The following is a 17,032-nucleotide window of genomic DNA, read 5'->3' as shown; positions in this document are numbered from 1 at the left end:
CTTTCTTTCTTTCTTTCTTTCTTTCTTTCTTTCTTTCTTTCTTTCTTTCTTTCTTTCTTTCTTTCTTTCTTTCTTTCTTTCTTTCTTTCTTTCTTTCTTTCTTTCTTTCTTCTTTCTTTTCTTTCTTTTTCTTTCTTTTTCTTTCTTTCATTTTAGAGGCAAAAGGAAATTTATTAGAGAAGGCATAATGCCCCATGCACAGAGACCTGATCTTCTCTCCAGTCAGAGACTTAAGTTCTCTTTTGATTAATATTTTCCAGATATGTCTGTTTTTGTTCTTTTAACCTTACTTTTTTGTATTTTTATGATTTTAGTGCGAGTCATTGAATATATACATTTCTATATAAAAAAAATTAATCTGTTAAACATTGCCTTTTAACCAAAGAGTTACGTCCATTTACATTCACTATAATTTTGTCTATTTCCCTCAGTAGATTGTGAGCTTTTTATTCATGTTTGGAATCCAGTTTGAAGTCCCTAACAGGTATTCAGTCATTCATCAATTCTTTCAATCAATTGATGTTTGACTTAGTGAATATGAAATGAATTCAACTTTACCTGTCAAAGTCTACGTCAGTGCTGATTTATCTGTAAAGTTTTTCCCCTCACAACCCAGTGACTAGTGTCATCAGTTACTATTCACTTATATCCATTGCATTCTTCCAAGGCAGGTTGAACCTGAGTTGAAATTAGGTCTCATAATTACCTCTTCCCTTTTTACTGCCTCCATCACCACTCCTGCTTATGAATGTGTGTTGATATGCTTGAGAATTTTATTTAGAAAATGGATGGAGTTGTTGCATGTAGAAGAGATGTGACGTGAGGAGCTACAGAATTAAAGGGCAGGGTATACTTCCCAAGAATGACATCTGATTTCATGTAGAGAAAAGAAGTGCAGGAAAAAGCCAAGAGGCAGTTTTTCTTGGAGGTCTGAGGGACAAAGACAAATCTAGAGAAAGGAGAGGGATCCTCAGGCCATCTCTGCCTGAGCAGCAAGTTCCGAAGGACTCTGGGTCATATTAAAGCAATGGTAATTTTACTGGCAGAGTTTTATATCAAAGATATTAATGGTATTTTCTCCAAATGCCTTAAAGGTAGCAGGCTCTCTAGAGAAGGCCAGGACTCAGGAACATGAGTGAACGTGTGCTAGAAAACACAAGTGACTCTTGTAAGCCATAACTGGGTTCATTTTTAAATGTTTATATGGTGTCATTGTAGAATTGCAGTTAGGTAAGTTGAAGGATCTTATTCTGTAAACTTCTGGTATTAGTGTTAGAGTGACCTTATTTATTTCCAAGGCTTTTGTATTTAGGGGACATGGGTTACATATACATGTCTTTTCTTCAGACAGATGTACAAGCTCATTTGGAACTGGAGTTAGTCCCAGTCACTACTTCTGTACACACACCCCACATGGTAGAAGAAATTTCCAAAGTCCATTCAGTGCCTCCTTTTCAATATTACCCTCATGTCAACCTTTGAAAGCCTTTCCCTAGAAGTAGTTTTCCCAAAGCCCCATGCATGTCCTTGTTCCTCAGGCTGTAGATGAAAGGGTTCATCATGGGGGTGACCACAGCATACATCACTGTGGCTACAGAGTCCTTCATGGAGTAGGTTTGGAGGGGCTGCAGATATACCATACAAAGAGTCCCATAGAAGAGGGAGACCACAGCCAAATGTGAGGCACAGGTGGAGAAGGCTTTGTACTTGCTAAAGGCTGATGGTATTCGGAGGATGGCTCTGACAATCCGGACATAGGACGTGATCATGAACCCACAGGGGGTGAGGAAGATAAAGCAGCCTGTGGCAATTAGTACCATGTGAATAATCTGGGTGTTGGAACAGGCCAGCCTCAGAAGGACGTACATCTCACAGAAGATGTAGTGTATCTTCTGGGACCCACAGAATGTAACCCTGGACATGAGGAGGGTGAGAGTGAGGCCATAGAGGATAGAGAGTGCCCAGCATGATGTGAGGAGCAACATACAGAGCCCAGGGCTCAAAGCTGTGATGTAGTGGAGGGGGCGGCAGATGGCCACATAGCGGTCATATGCCATTATGGCCAGGATAAGATTGTCCAGTGTCACCAAGGAGACCAGGAAGTACAGCTGTGTCAGGCATCCCATGTAAGAGATGGCTTTGTTCTGGGACTGAAGGTTCACCAGCATCTTGGGGATTGTGTTGGTGACAAAGAAGAGGTCGGTGAAGGAGAGGTTGGCCAGGAAGAAGTATATGGGAGTGTGCAGGCGGGAATCAAAACTGATGGCCAGGATGATGGAGACATTTCCCACAACCGTGACCAGGTACATGGACAGAAACATCCAAAACAGTACCCGCTGCTGCTCAGGATTCTCTGAGAGCCCCAGGAGCAGGAACTCGGAGACCCCACTCTGGTTGTCTCCATCCATTTTCCCAGTAGCATCAACATCAGTAAGCATCTGCTGAGTGCTCTCTATTGAATAAGGACATTCAGATAAACAAAATCAACTGTTTTCTTAGCATTAAAAATATCTTAGGCTAAATTTTATAATTTCTTTTTATACAAGAAATGAACTAATAACAAACAAAAACAGAATGTAGAAGATTTTTATGTACTTTAATCATTTCAGCAACTTCTAATTTGGCATACTGAATATAGAGGACTTATTTCTATGTCCTATATTTTAAAATCTAGCATCTTACAATGCTCTTGTAGTGCTTCAAGATTAATATATTGTGTTATGAAATTGCAAAGGATTTTCAATGATATTTAAATATGTGTATACATTGTAAAATGGGTTATATATAAATGAACAAAGAAAGAGTAAATTAAAATATAGAAAAAAAGGAAAAATTATCATATGATAATCTATCTGTGAAATCTAAGATAATCAACCAAAACGCCATTAGAAATAAAAAGAGTTTGCATTAAACCAACAATCACACAATATATGGACCCCAAACTAATGGTGCTCTGTAAGGCATGTCATTCATACAGTGACTAAGGCTGTATTATTAGAGCATTTGAGTTTTGTCACTTGTGAATTCTCTTTTCATAGTTGAATTCTTCATGTCAAAATGGGTGAGAATAATATTAAGTAATAATATGCTTAATGCAGAAATCTGGTCTAGTTGAGTAGTAAAAATATATTGCCTATTATTGTTATTAAATGTAAACAGTTATTAGGATAAAATATAATCCCATACATACTCTCAACGAGCGTAGCTGTGCATTAAGAGGTTAACAAGAATCAGAACATTCAAAATCTTTAGTGAGGCATAATGTACAAATTTAATAATAGATACACTCTGATACCAAATGGAAAGATAAATTTATTGTAATGGTGCATATTCTCTTGGATTTATCTAAAATTTATCATATTGAAGCTTAAAATTTTAACCTAAATTTCACCTACAAATAAGCATGAAAATAAGCTAGAAAAATGTTGGCTGAGTAAGAAATAGACACTTGCTCTGTGAAATATCAAAAACTTAAAATAGTACAGCACATATGTTAGAAGGAAAACATCAACGGAAAAGGATAGAAAATTTAGAAATAGAGCCAAGTACATGTGGGGTTGGATAGATAATTAAGATACCATTTAAATCGGCAGAAAAAGGTTGTATTATGCAATAAATAGCATAGGGATATTCATTGTCTATTATTTGACAAAAATGTAAATCAATATTTTTATATTACTCAACAAATTTCAAAGATAGTAAAATCTAAACTCTCTTAATACATCTTTTATTTTCTTGAAAACAACGTTTATGGGGTAAAGATTAAAAAAAAAAGAAAAGTGACATAAATGAATTATACCAAGTTCTACCATATAGAGTTAGGTAACAACTGCTCACATGTTGGTGTAATTTTGGCTGAGGCAGGAAAGGCAAAATAAGTCAGTCTTGTCAAACACTGGGCAAAGAGCTCCCCAGTTAAGAGAGCTGTATTGTGGCAAGGACCTTGAGGGTGGGAGACAGGTCTTGTTGTGTTCAAGGAACTAAGTGAGAACCAGTACAGCTAGAGTGAAGAGAATATTAGTGACACAGGAGGTTGTGCAGTAAGTAGTGACCAGATCATGTGAGCCTTGTCGAGATTTAAACATTTTATTCTATGTGCAGGGAAGACTGGTAAAGGAATTCAAGCAGAAGTGGTTGTGTATATTTAGCAACTATCTTTCTCTTTGTATTGTACCAATAATATTTTTAAAATTGGGTACAGCTGTTACATTTTTAATCAAATACTTTTCCTGTGCCTGTCAAAATATATTATGTTAATAGTTTTTCTAATATTAAATTACACTTGCCTTTGTGATATGAACACACAAGTGTGCATTTGATTTGCTTGCACACTTGATTTAGACTTTTGTAGTTGTATTTATAAATGAGATTTATCTATGGTTTCTTGTTTTATATGCCATCCTTATCAACTTTTGATATGAACGGGCTTGCATTAGAGTGCATATTAAACCTGTATTCACTTACTGTCAATTTCTAATATTTGGAATTTGTTGAAATTTCTTCAGTTGCTTAAGATATAAAATTTAAATGCATTCCATGGAATACTTTTTCCAATCAAAAATAGTTTTTTCTTTTTTACTATATTGCCATCTGTTGCTTAAAATTAAAACAATTCCAGTGATTTAATTTTGAAATTTAAGCAATACACAATAATTTAAATGAAAAAAAGTAAAGCATACCGAATTCTGTTAACCATTCTTAATATATTGGTGAACATACTTTCAGTTTTTTCATTTGATCATTTTTATTCCTTCAGCAATGTGATGGGGAACTTTCTCCAAGTCAGTGTTATCACTTATTACCTATTTTTTCTTCTTGAATAATGTTATTTTTCACCCTGCAATATTTTTCCTTTAATCTTAATTTTTTTCTTTAATTAAAATTTTAAAAATTTATCAGTCTCTTTTCATTGATGTTTCTCCTTCAGTGATTTATCTGATAGAGGGTCTTTTCCAACCTAAAATTTATTTCTCCTGTCATTTAATTCCATTCTTTCATTATTTAATTTCTCCTACATTGCATAGAATTAATATTATAACTATATTGGATATATACTAGCATTTCATGATTGGAAGCTCTAATCCACGTCCCATTAAAAAAAACCCGTAGTAAATCCAAACCTGCCTCCTGAAAATGAGCAAACATTAAAATAGTCATTTGAACAAACTAAGACATCTGAAAGTAGATTACCATTCCAAACAATCTGATGAATGGTCCTGTATGCAGAAGACTTTTTTTAAGAAAAATGAGGAACTTTAAATAATTGATTCATTATACCAAATACAGGTGGATATTGCACCTGTCATTGTACACACAATGAAATATACATATGATGTATTACTGAACATACAATGTCATATACATGTGATGTATTATTGAATTGTACACTTAAAACCTATATAATTTTATTAACCAATGTCACCTAAATACATTTAATAAAAAATGACAGTACGTTGAAAGCTAAGTCACATTTTCTGACTTCGAATTATACTACAAAGCAACAGTAATCAAAACAGCATAGTATTGGCAGAAAAAGACATGCAGACCAATGAAACAAAATTGAGAGTCCAGAAATAAACCCACATGTATATGGGCAAATTATTTTTGACAAAAGAGCAAAAAGATACAATGGTAAAAAGAAATTTTCTTCAGTAAGCGGTGCTGGGAAAATTGGAAATCACATGCAAAAGAATGAAACTAGACTGCTGTCTGTCACCATATACCAAAATTAACTCAAAATTGACCAAAGACCTAAATATAAGACCTGAAACAATAAATTGCATAGAAGAAAACATAGGTACTAAACTCATGGACCTCGGTCTTGATAAGGATTTTATGAATTTGACCGCAAAGGCGAGAGAAGTAAAAGCAAAATAAATGAAAGGGACTATATCAAAGTAAAAAGCTTCTGCACAGAAAAAGAAACCATCAATAAAACAAAAAAGCAATCAACAGAGTGGGTGAAGATATTTGCGAACAATGCTTCTGATAAGGGGTCAACATCCAAAACATATAAAGAACTCATACAGCTCAACAACAACAAAACAAACAATCCAATTAAAAAGTGGGCAGAGGATCTGAACAGACACTTCTCCCAAGAAGACATACAAATGACCAACAGACATGAAAAGATGCTCAACTTCACTGGTTATTAGGGAAAAGCAAATCAAAACCAGAATGAGATACCACCTCACACCTGTTAGGATGGCTCCCATCGACATGATAAGTAATAACAAGTGTTGGAGTGGTTGTGAGGAGAAAGAACCCTCACACACTGCTGGTGGGAATGTAAATTGGTACAGCCACTATAGAAAACAGTATCGAGGTTTCTCAAAAAATTAAAAATAAAATTACCGTATGACCCAGCAATTCCTCTTCTGGATATCTACCTAAAAAATTTGCAAACATTTATCTGTAAAGATATATGTACCGTTATGTTCATCACAGCATTTATTCACGATGTCCAAGACACGGAAACAACTGAAGTGCACTGTGATGAATGATTGGATAAAGAAGCTGTGGTGCATATATGCAATGGCATATTACTCAGCCATAAGAAAAGATGAAATGCTGCCATTTGCAACAACACAGATGGATCTTGATTTATGCTAAGCAAAATAAGTCAGACAGAAGAAGTTGAGAACCTTATGATTTTACTCATATGTGGCATATAAAACGGAAAGCAACAAATGAACAAGACAAATGAACAGAGACACATAGACACAGACAACAGTTTAGTGGTTACCAGAGGGAAAGGAATAGGGGGAGGTAGCTAAGGGTAAAGTGGGTCAAATATATGATGATGGAAGATTTGACTTTGGGTGGTGAACGCACAATGCAATATATATGATCTATTATTGACTTGTACACTTGAAACCTATATAATTTTATTAAACAATGTCAACCCAATAAATTTAGTAATGAAAAGAGAAAAAGCAAAAAAGAAAAATGGTCGAGGTACAAAAGAAAAACAACAGTAGGGTGGCAAAATATTGAAGGGATTGTTATATTTTAAATGCTAAGGAATTAGATTATATGAACGATCTTTCACAATTTGTGAGTATGTTTATGAAAGAAAATGGAGAACAAGGAAGATAGGAAAGAGAAAAGAGAATGTGAGCCTGCACTGCAGTATCTGGACTTTGCCTACCATCTGTGCTGCTGTCAGAGTTGTCTGGTTCTGCTGTCTCCAATTTCCTCTTACATAGGATGAAAATTCAATCAGGACATAAAGGACCCTAAGGTATTGCTCTCTGGTTGGATCTTGGTGGTTTTTCCTATTGGCTAAAGGTGGGAAAGAGGGTGTTATGCCTGGATCTTCATTCCCTACAAAAAAAGAGACAAAGTAGAAGGCTGCGGATGTCCTGATGAAAATGGGGCATCTGAGAATTGTTGCTTGGATCTCAGGTTCATGAAGAAAGAGGGTGTACTGAGAGCCACATCAGGCCTATTTATCAGTTTTGAGAAGGCCTTGGGGAAGCATTCCCTTGACAGTTTGTTGAGATGAACCTGGATAATTGCTCCATTGTTAATATTTATGAGCAAGGGTCTTGGGAAATGAGTCTTATTTACAAGGAGTACACCAATTTCATATTGGGCAGCAATGCTGAAAGGTTTCCTAGGAGTGAGAGTAAACCATAATTAAAGAAGACGTCACACACATGCCGCAGCTTGGCTTTGAGTCATTAGAGAACTGGAAAAATCCTAAGCACCAAATTTGGATAAAGATGATCCCAGATTGCTAGTGACCCTGAATACTTAGTAAAAGAAATAGAAAAAAAGCATATGTAGAGGAAAATAATGTCACTCTAGTTATTAAATTATTTTTATTAATTTTTTCATACACAGTGTCAAGCACAAACCTGAAGAGAAGCAGACACACAAAGAAATAAAATACAAAGAACCAACAGATGAAAGGCCTATAGGGACTTTGGATGATAAAGTAATCAGACGTAGACTGAAAACCAGTAATGTTTATGAAATAAAACCAAACCTGAAAATTTTGGTATAAATTTCTACAGAGTGAAAAAATATGAGTAACTAGCACTCACACAAGAAAACACATGATTAACACTTCATACGTCCTCATATGTTCTCTTGTAGTCACTGTTCCTGCAGGAGTAATCATTTCTAATAGCATAATTTAGTTTTACCTATTTTTGTCTTTATATAAATTAATGCATGTACTTTGTACTCTATTGTGTCTGCTTCTTTCACTCAGCATTATTATATATGTGATATTTATAAATATTGCTATATGTGATTGTAGATTGTTCATCACTATATAGCGTTCTATTGTGTGAATATGCCATTTAAACTCTATTCTCCATTGATACATACTAGTAGGTTCCATTTTTTGCGTGTTACAAATAATGCAGCTACACATATCTCTTGGGCATATATACCTAGGAGGTGAATTTCTGGATCATTGTTCTGTCTTATGTCTAGTTTTAGTAGATAGTGCTGAACAGTCTCCCCAAGTACTACTGCCAATTTTCCCTCTTTAGCATAGCAATGTATGAGAGTTCCAGTTGTTCCACATTCTTAACGTGATTTGTTTTTTTCCCCATCCTTTTCATTTGTGCTGTTTTAGTATGTGTGTAGTGGTATTTTATTATGTTTTAAATTTGCATTTCCTTAATGATTACCGAAGTAAAGTATCTTTTCATGTGGTTATTATCAGTATATACATCTTATGTGCAAATGATCTATTCCAGTCTTTCGCCCATTTTTTCTATTAGGTTATAAGTCTTTTTCATGTTGATTTGTACATATATATATGGCTGTGAGACCCTGTGAGATGTTTGTGATAAAAATATCTTTTCGAAGTTTGTGGGTGGGTTTTTATTCGATTAATGATGGTTTTTGAGAAACAGAAGATAGAGTTCAATTTATCAATTTTCGTTTTATAATTATTTCTTTTTGTATCTTGTTTAAGAAATCTTTGCTGAGTCTCTGACAATGTTCTATATTTTATACTGATTTATTGTTTTACCTGTAACGTTTATATCCGATTTTGCTGTTAGGTAAGGTAGAGGTCAAGATAACTCCCCCAACCCCCCATATGTGGCTATCCAACAGATTTAGTCCCATTTATTGAAAAGACCTTCCTTTCCTTGCTGTACTACAGTAGAAATCCTTAGCATTAATCAAATGACTGTACCTTTGTGAATCTGATTCAGGGCTCTATTCTGTTCTAAATTGTCTACCCTTGTATTAATACTCCGCTCATCAGTTACTATACCTTTTCATGGCATTGTTAAATGGTTTACATTCCTTGTTTTTCTTTAGTATTTCTTTGGTTATTTTTGGTTCCGAATTTCCATATAAAGTTTTGGAGTAGGCTTGTCCATTTCCCCAAAAGACCTGCTAGGATTTTAATTTGTATTGCATTGAAACTAGATTAATTTGGAGGTGAATGGGTATGTTTGTGATATTGAGTCCTCTACATCTTAAACATAGTGTATTTCTCCATTTTTAGTCTACTTTCTCTCGATAACATTGTGTAGTCTTTAGAGTAGAGGTCTTCTGCATCTTTTGCTACATTTATTCTTATGTTCCTTGCCTTTTATTAACTTAAAATTGTATATGTTGAAGGTATACAGCATGATATTTTGATATATCTATGTATATATCTGTAGCGAAATGATCAAGCTATTTAACATATCTCCTTAGTTAGCATTTTCTTTCATGTTAAGAGCACCCGAGGTCTACTTTTGTGGCAGATTTCCAATATACAACATACTATTACCTATAATTACCATGCTGTGCATTAGATCTCTAGGACTTTTTCATTATGCATAACTTTGTAGGGTGTGCCACTCTGTACATTTTGACTGACATTGCTCCATATCTCCAACCTCCCTGCTCCTGGCAACCACCATTCTGCATTCTGCTTTTATAAATTTGACTTTTTAAGATTCCACGTATAAGTAAGATCACGAGTATTTTTATTTCTGTGTCTGTCTTACTTAGCATAATATCCTCTGGGTTGATCCATGTTGTTGCAAATGGCAGGATCTACATTTTTAAAGCCGAATAATATTCCATTGTATGTTTATACCACAAGTATCTATTCACTTAGATTGATTCCACATCTTGGCTATCGTGAGTAATGCTGCAGTAAATATGGGAGTGCAGATATCTGTTGAGGTACTGATTTCATACTCTTGGGATATATACACAGAAGGGGAATTGCTGGATCATATGGTAGTTCTATTTTTTAATTTATTGAGGAATCTCCATACCGCTTTCTATAATGGCTATATCAATTCACATTCCCACCAACAGAGTACAAGGTTTTTCTTATCTCTATATCTTTGCCAACATTTGCATTCTCATGTCTTTTTGATAATAGCCATCCTAAGAGGTGTGAGGTAAAACCTCATTGCGGTTTTTATTTGCATTTCCCAAATGATTAGTGATTTTGAGTACCTTCTACGTGCCTGTTGGCTATTTGTATGTTTTCTTTGGAAAAATATCTATTCAGATCCCTTGCCCTGTTTTAGTTGGGTTATTTGTTTTTTGCTATTGAGTTATTTGAGTTCCTTATATATTTTGGATTTTAGCTCATTATTAGATATGGCTTGCAAATACTTTTTTCTAATCTGTAGGTTGCCTTTTCACTGTGTTGATTGTTTCTTTGCTGTGCAGAAGCTTTTTCATTTTCATGTATTTCCACTTGTTAATTTTTGTTTTGTTGCCTGAGCTTTTGGTGTCATATCAAAAAATCATTGCCAGTATCAGTGTCAAGGAGAGTTTTCCCTACTTGTTTTACAGGTGTTTTATGGGTTCGGGTCTTACTTTATATCTTTAATCCATTTTGAGTCAATTTTTGTATATAGTGTAACGTAAGGGTCCAACTTTACTCTTTTGCCTATGGATATCCAGTTTTCCCACCACCATTTATGAAGAGGGTATCCTTGCCCCATTGTTTATTCCTGGTACCTTGTTGGAAATTAGTGGACTGTATATGCTTGGGCTAATTTTTGGGCTCTCTATTCTGTTCTATTGGTTTACGTGCCTGTTTATATACTAGAACCTTATTGTTTTGAATACTGTAATTTTGGGATATAATTTGAAATTAGAAAGTATGATCCAACTTTGCTCTTATTTTTCCTGAAGATTGCTTTGATTATTTCTTTTCTTTTGCAGTTCCATATGAATTTTAGAGTTGTTTTTCTATTCCTGATTTGTAAATACCATTGGAATTTTGATAAGGATTTCATTTAAACCGTAGATGATTTTGTGTAGTATGAGCATGTTAACAATATTTAGTCTTCCAATTCATGAATGGGATATCATTCTATTTGTGTTTTCAATTTCTTTAATGTTTTATAAATTTCAGTGTACATATCTTCCACCTTCTTGGTTAATTTTGTTCCTAAGTATTTATTATTATTATTATTATTATTATTATTATTATTATTATTTTCCTTACTTTTTTAAAATTAATTTTATTGGGGTAACATTGGTTAATACAATTATATAATTTCCAGGTGTACATTATAATTTGACATCTCTATATACTATTGTGTGTTTACCACCCAAAGTCCAGTTTCCTTTAGCTACCACATATTTGATCCCCTTTACTCACTTCACTCTCCCTCTTCCTCCCTGTAATTGACATCCCTTAACCGTCTACCTCCCCCTTGCTCCCGCACACCCTACCCTCTGGTAACCACTAGTCTATAGTCCATGTCCATGAGTCTCTGTTTGTTAATCCTGTTCATTTCTTGCTTTTAAGTTTATATCCAACATATAAGTGATATCGTGTGATTTTCAGCTTAGCTAATTTTGCTTAGCATGATTATCTGGAGGTCCATCCATGTTGTTGTAAATGGCAGTATTTCATCCTTTCTTATGGCTGAGTAATATTCCATTGTATATATATACCACAGCTTCTTTATCCAGTCATCTATTGTAGGACACTTTGATTGCTTCTATGTCCTGACCACCGTGAATAATGCCGCTAAGAACATCGGTGCGCAAATATCTTTTGGGATATGGATTTTCAAGTCTTTGGGGTAAATACCCAGTAGAGGGATTGCTGGATCACATGGTAGATCAATTCTGAGTTTTTTGAGGAACCTCCATACCATTTTCCATAGTGGCTGTACCAATTCGCAGTCTCATCAGCATTGTATAAGGGTTCTTTTTTCTCCGCATCCTCTCGAACATTTGTTATTACTTGTCCTGTTGATTGTAGCTATTTTAACAGGTGTGAGATGGTATCTCATTGTGGTTTTGATTTGCATTTCCCTAATAGCTAGTGATGTTGAGCATCTTTTTATACATTTGTTGGCCATTTGTATGTCTTCTGGGGAGAAGTGTCTGTTCAGGTCTTCTAACCATATTTTCATTGGATCTTTTTTTTTTTTTTTTTTGCAGTTATTGAGTCTTATGAGTTCTTTGTATATTTCATATGTTAGGCCCTTGTCAGAGGTGTTGCTTGCAAATAAATTCATAAAATCCTCTTTAAGTCCAAAGTCCTTGAATTTAGTTCCTATGTTTTTTTTCCTATGCATTTTGTTGTTTCTGGTCTTCTATTCAGGTCCTTAATCCATTTTGAGTTAATTCTGGTGTGTGGTGATAGACAACAGTCTAGTTTCATTGTTTTACTGGTGGTTTTCTAGTTTTCCCAGCAGCATTCATTGAAGAGGCTTTCCTTTCTCTATTGTATGTTTTTTGCCTTTTTGTTGAAAATTATTTGCCCATATAAATATGGGTTTACTTCTGTACCCTTGATTCTGTTCCACTGGTCCATGTGTCTGTTTTTCTGCCCATACCATGCCGTTTTGATTACTGTCACTCTGCAGTATAATTCAAAGTCGGGCAGAGTGACGCCTCCAGCCTTGTTCTTTTTTCTCAGGATGGCTTTGGCAATTCGAGGTCTTTTGTGCTTCCCTACAAATGTGATGATTTTTTGTTCTATTTCTTTAAAAAATGCCAATGGGATTTTGATGGGGATTGCATTAAATCTGTATAATGCTTTAGACCTAGCATTTTGGTAGCCATCAACAATAATCCATGCATTATGGAAATATTAGCCTGAGTTGATATTGGGAAAAATACAGGACAGTGTGGGTTAATGTAGACTATATAAGTTATGAGCTGGTGATGGTGGACGTGAATGCTAAGATGAATATTTTGAACTTAATTGTGCAGGCAGTATAAAGCCACTGGAGCTTTTTAATAGGGTGGTGACATAACCATTATTCTGTGATGATTCTGATTTTGGCATGCAGAATAGATGGAATGGGGAGAGACTGGGGACTGGAGAACTTCTAGGAGGGGGTGTCAGTCATTCAGGTAAGAGATTATGAAGTGTCCATAAACTCATTCTTTCCTGGCCTCCAACTTTATGATCGCAACCAAGCCAGTGGGGGATAGCATGTATTAATAATGATGGCAGGCATTAGGCCAAGTGGTAAGCGTCGAAGCTGCAAAGATGAAATTGACTTGGAAAAAGTTTCCCCAAAGATAAAATAAAGTTTTCACGTGAAATTTAAGATGTTAGGAAAAATGGGGGTCTTGGATGCCTGGCAAAACATTGCAGTATGTCTACCTAAAGACTCCGCCAAATCCTTCTCAGTCCCAGTTCCTATTCTTTCAGCATGGAGGCTTCACAGACGTGGAGAGTCCCAGTGTCAAAAAAACTATTGGTACGGATCCAAGTCATTGAGGTCACAGTGATGGTGGGGGAAAATTATCTTTCCTTGGAGTTTGTTCTTGGCCATACACAACAGCACAACCAGACATTCTCATGTTGTTTGAGTAGTATTCAAGCATAGTCTTTGTTTTATTATAAATCTAGGTGACTATGCATTTAGAACATTATGATCGTAAGAACTTAAAATAATGGTATTAACCTGATGATGGGTCTGTTCTGATGCAGTCCTATAACTTAGGCATGAATATTGCAAGTTCAGATCATAGATCCTGGACATGAGGTCTCCACTTTCTCTCACTCCTCATTGCTTAATTTGAGGAATGCCCTTGGGTGGAGAACCCCATATTGGATGTGACGTCACTACCACTGGGGGGAATGAATTTTCCTAACCCAAATGATCTTTCCCAGGGAAGACTTGATGTCTCTGTTTCTCAAGCTGTAGATAAAGGGATTCAGCATTGGCGTTACCACTGTGTACATCACTGATGCAACTGTGCCCTTCTGTGCCGAGCGGGTTGAGGGAGGACTGAAATAAACCCCAAAAGAAGTCCCAAAGAATAGAGAGACCACAGAGAGATGAGAGCTGCAGGTGGAAAAGGCTTTTCGCTTGCCCTGAGCTGAGGGAATCTTCAGGATTGTTGAGAAAATGTACGCATAAGAGATAATCAGGCAAAGCACACAAACCAGGCCTGAAAGACCCCCAATGGTAAAGATCACCAGCTTGTTAATGAAGGGGTCTGTGCAGGACAGACTCAGAAGGGGGTTGATGTCGCAGAAGAAGTGTGGGATCTCATGGTCTGCACAGAAAGACAGGTTGTTCATCAAGAGTGTGTGCAGGAGGGAATGGAGGGTGTTCATGATCCAAGATGCAGACACTAGGAGGACACAGAGCCCAGGGCTCATGACCATGATGTAATGGAGTGGGTGGCATATGGCCACATAGCGGTCATAGGCCATGACAGCTAAGAGGAATGCTTCCAGCATCACAAACAACATGAAGAAATACAGTTGTGATAGACAGCCTGCATAGGAGATGATCGGGTTCTGGATCCATATGTTTGCCAGCATCTTGGGGACTGTGGTGGACACAAAGCAGGCATCAGTGAGGGAGAGGTTGGCCAGGAAGAAGTACATAGGAGTGTGGAGTTGTGCATCAGCGATGATGGCCAGAATGATGATGAGGTTGCCTGCCACTGTGATCAGGTACATGAACAGGAACAGCCCAAAGAGGACCTCCTGCTTCTCTGGCTGTTCAGAGAGCCCCAGGAGGAAAAATTCTGAGACGCTGGTCAGGTTTTCCCATGCCATTTGTCTGTGAGCAGAAAGTTGGGTTAATTGAATGAAGTTGATAAGCCCTGGATTTGTGAACTCCGAAAATTATATAATATTCCAATGTTGATCTAGTATGAGGTGGAATCATATGAAATCTCTAATATTTAACTGCTTGAGACCTACGAAAATGGCAGTTCCTTATAGTTCAACTGAATATTTGCAAATCTTTGTGCTTGGGGACATGGGAAGCCAGATTTGTTTGCAATGGAGGAGAGGTTTTTTTTGTTTTTTTTTTGTTTTTTAAACTTTATTACATAAGGATCAATCTAAAACATATTTGGGGGCTAGGTTGGAGTTTTGGCATAACTCTTGTGGTATTCATGTGGACATTATGATATTAATCTATCATAAGATTTTGTCCATCTTATTTTCTTGGGCTGTGTAGTCTTCCCTCTCTCATTTATCCATCTAGCTAAACTTCAGATCTCAGCTTAGATGTCAGTTCTTCTAGGAAGCCTTTCCTGACTTACCCTCTTATAACAAACCAAGTTCATGATTCTCCTGCCCCTGTGCCTCAGGCATCACAGCATGTGTCATTCTGGATTGTGACCATCTATTTACTTGTCTCCTTCATTCTACCGTGAGCCCACTGAGAGGAGGCAGAGAAAGTGCCTATTAGGTTCCTCTCCAAAATCTGGCCTTAGCTCTGAGCCTGGTACAATGTAAGTGCTCAGTAAGTATCCATAATGTGAATAAAGAAACCCAAAATAATGGAAAGCAAAATTGGTAGAGGTAATATCAGGCAGAGGGAACAGCTTGAAACTTCTTGTTAGTACTTTCCTACATAGCTTTGAGTTGCCCTGGCCATAGCACTGTATAGGAAATATTACGGTTTCATAAAGATTTCAAACAATGCAAATGCACTATTTCTAGGTGAAATTCTGGGAATGGAACAGTGTTTCAACTGAGGAATTAGTCCACATAATCAGTTTTCCTCCATGCTACTTTTTTCCCTCCAAAGTTAAACATGTCCTACAAATCCGTCAGCCTTAATTGCACCCACTGAATAAGTCTTTTGACTTATTCTCTCACTGATCATGGATATCTCTCACGAAACTATCATCCTCTTGGATGTAGATACCCTAGGGCATGCTGCATGCCGCTCCCCTCTCATTAAAAGTCCATCAAAGGAAAAAAAATAGGACGTGCAGAAACAGAGCACAGCATTTGGGCAACTAAATGCTGTCAATTGGTAGGAAAGTGAGAACGGACTGAACATACGGTGCTGGGACAAGCTAGTTAACTCTTTAGGGAAAATTAATTTAGATTTACACCTCACAGTGTTTACTGAATAAATTTCAGGGAGCTAAAGCATTATATCTACAAATAGAACTGTAAAGCGACAAGAAGAAAATATAGCACAGTGGTTATTTGATCTCAGGACAAGGGTGTCTTTCTAACTAAAAAGAATGGAAGCAACAATCAATAAAAAGAAAATTGGTTTAATCATATTAAATTAAAAAGTTATCCTTTTAAAGAAAAAGATTACACACAAAACAAAAAGGCAAGCAAAAAAGTGGGAGGCTATTTTCAACATACATTATAGAAAGAATTAATATTCTTAAAAGAGTAATCAATTTTAATTAGTAAGTCAAGGACATCCCCGCAACAGAAACATGAATAAATAATTACTAACCCTTAACTCACATCCAGCATGGGCAGAACTGGATCTAGTCTCAATTGTTTAATTCAAGACCCATGCTCTTTACTCTCCACGTGGTCTCCATAAATGACCACAGTTTGTCTGCTAATAGCTGAAATCTCCAAGTTTGCCTAATCGTGTGCAATTGGCCAAAATGTGATTGTAATCGATGATGGTTCCCCCATTTTTTCCCCCCAAGAGTTCTCACACTACTCAGGGCTGTGTTTATTAGACTTTGTATTCCTCATACCCCATAGATCTAGCTTTAGGTGTAGTGGGTGGATTAGCGGGGCTCAGTACGTATTTTATTTGCACATGGCTGCATTGGTTGACCTCTCCCAATGTCCCTCTGAGCACACTCACTTCTGTGGTTCCCTGGCCTCAAC

General features: G+C 36.4%; 2 protein-coding genes across 2 annotated transcripts; both read right to left on the bottom strand.

The window, feature by feature from the left end:
• Window positions 1–1,466: 1,466 nt before the first annotated feature.
• LOC120613115 (olfactory receptor 1D2-like) lies at window positions 1,467–2,446 on the bottom strand. The gene has a single exon (XM_039875733.1). It carries the CDS (start codon window positions 2,436–2,438, stop codon window positions 1,467–1,469), a length of 972 nt encoding a protein of 323 aa, XP_039731667.1. The 5' UTR covers window positions 2,439–2,446.
• An 11,572-nt stretch (window positions 2,447–14,018) lies between these two features.
• On the bottom strand, window positions 14,019–15,172 carry LOC120613114 (olfactory receptor 1G1). The gene has a single exon (XM_039875732.1). It carries the CDS (start codon window positions 14,978–14,980, stop codon window positions 14,033–14,035), a length of 948 nt encoding a protein of 315 aa, XP_039731666.1. The 5' UTR covers window positions 14,981–15,172; the 3' UTR covers window positions 14,019–14,032.
• Between the last annotated feature and the right edge of the window lie 1,860 nt (window positions 15,173–17,032).

Source organism: Pteropus medius, unplaced genomic scaffold (genome assembly GCF_902729225.1).
Source record: "Pteropus medius unplaced genomic scaffold, Ma_sr-lr_union100, whole genome shotgun sequence".
Lineage (NCBI taxonomy): Eukaryota > Metazoa > Chordata > Mammalia > Chiroptera > Pteropodidae > Pteropus > Pteropus medius.
The sequence above is the reverse complement of the archived record's forward strand: the minus strand, read 5'-3'. Positions and strand labels throughout refer to the sequence as shown.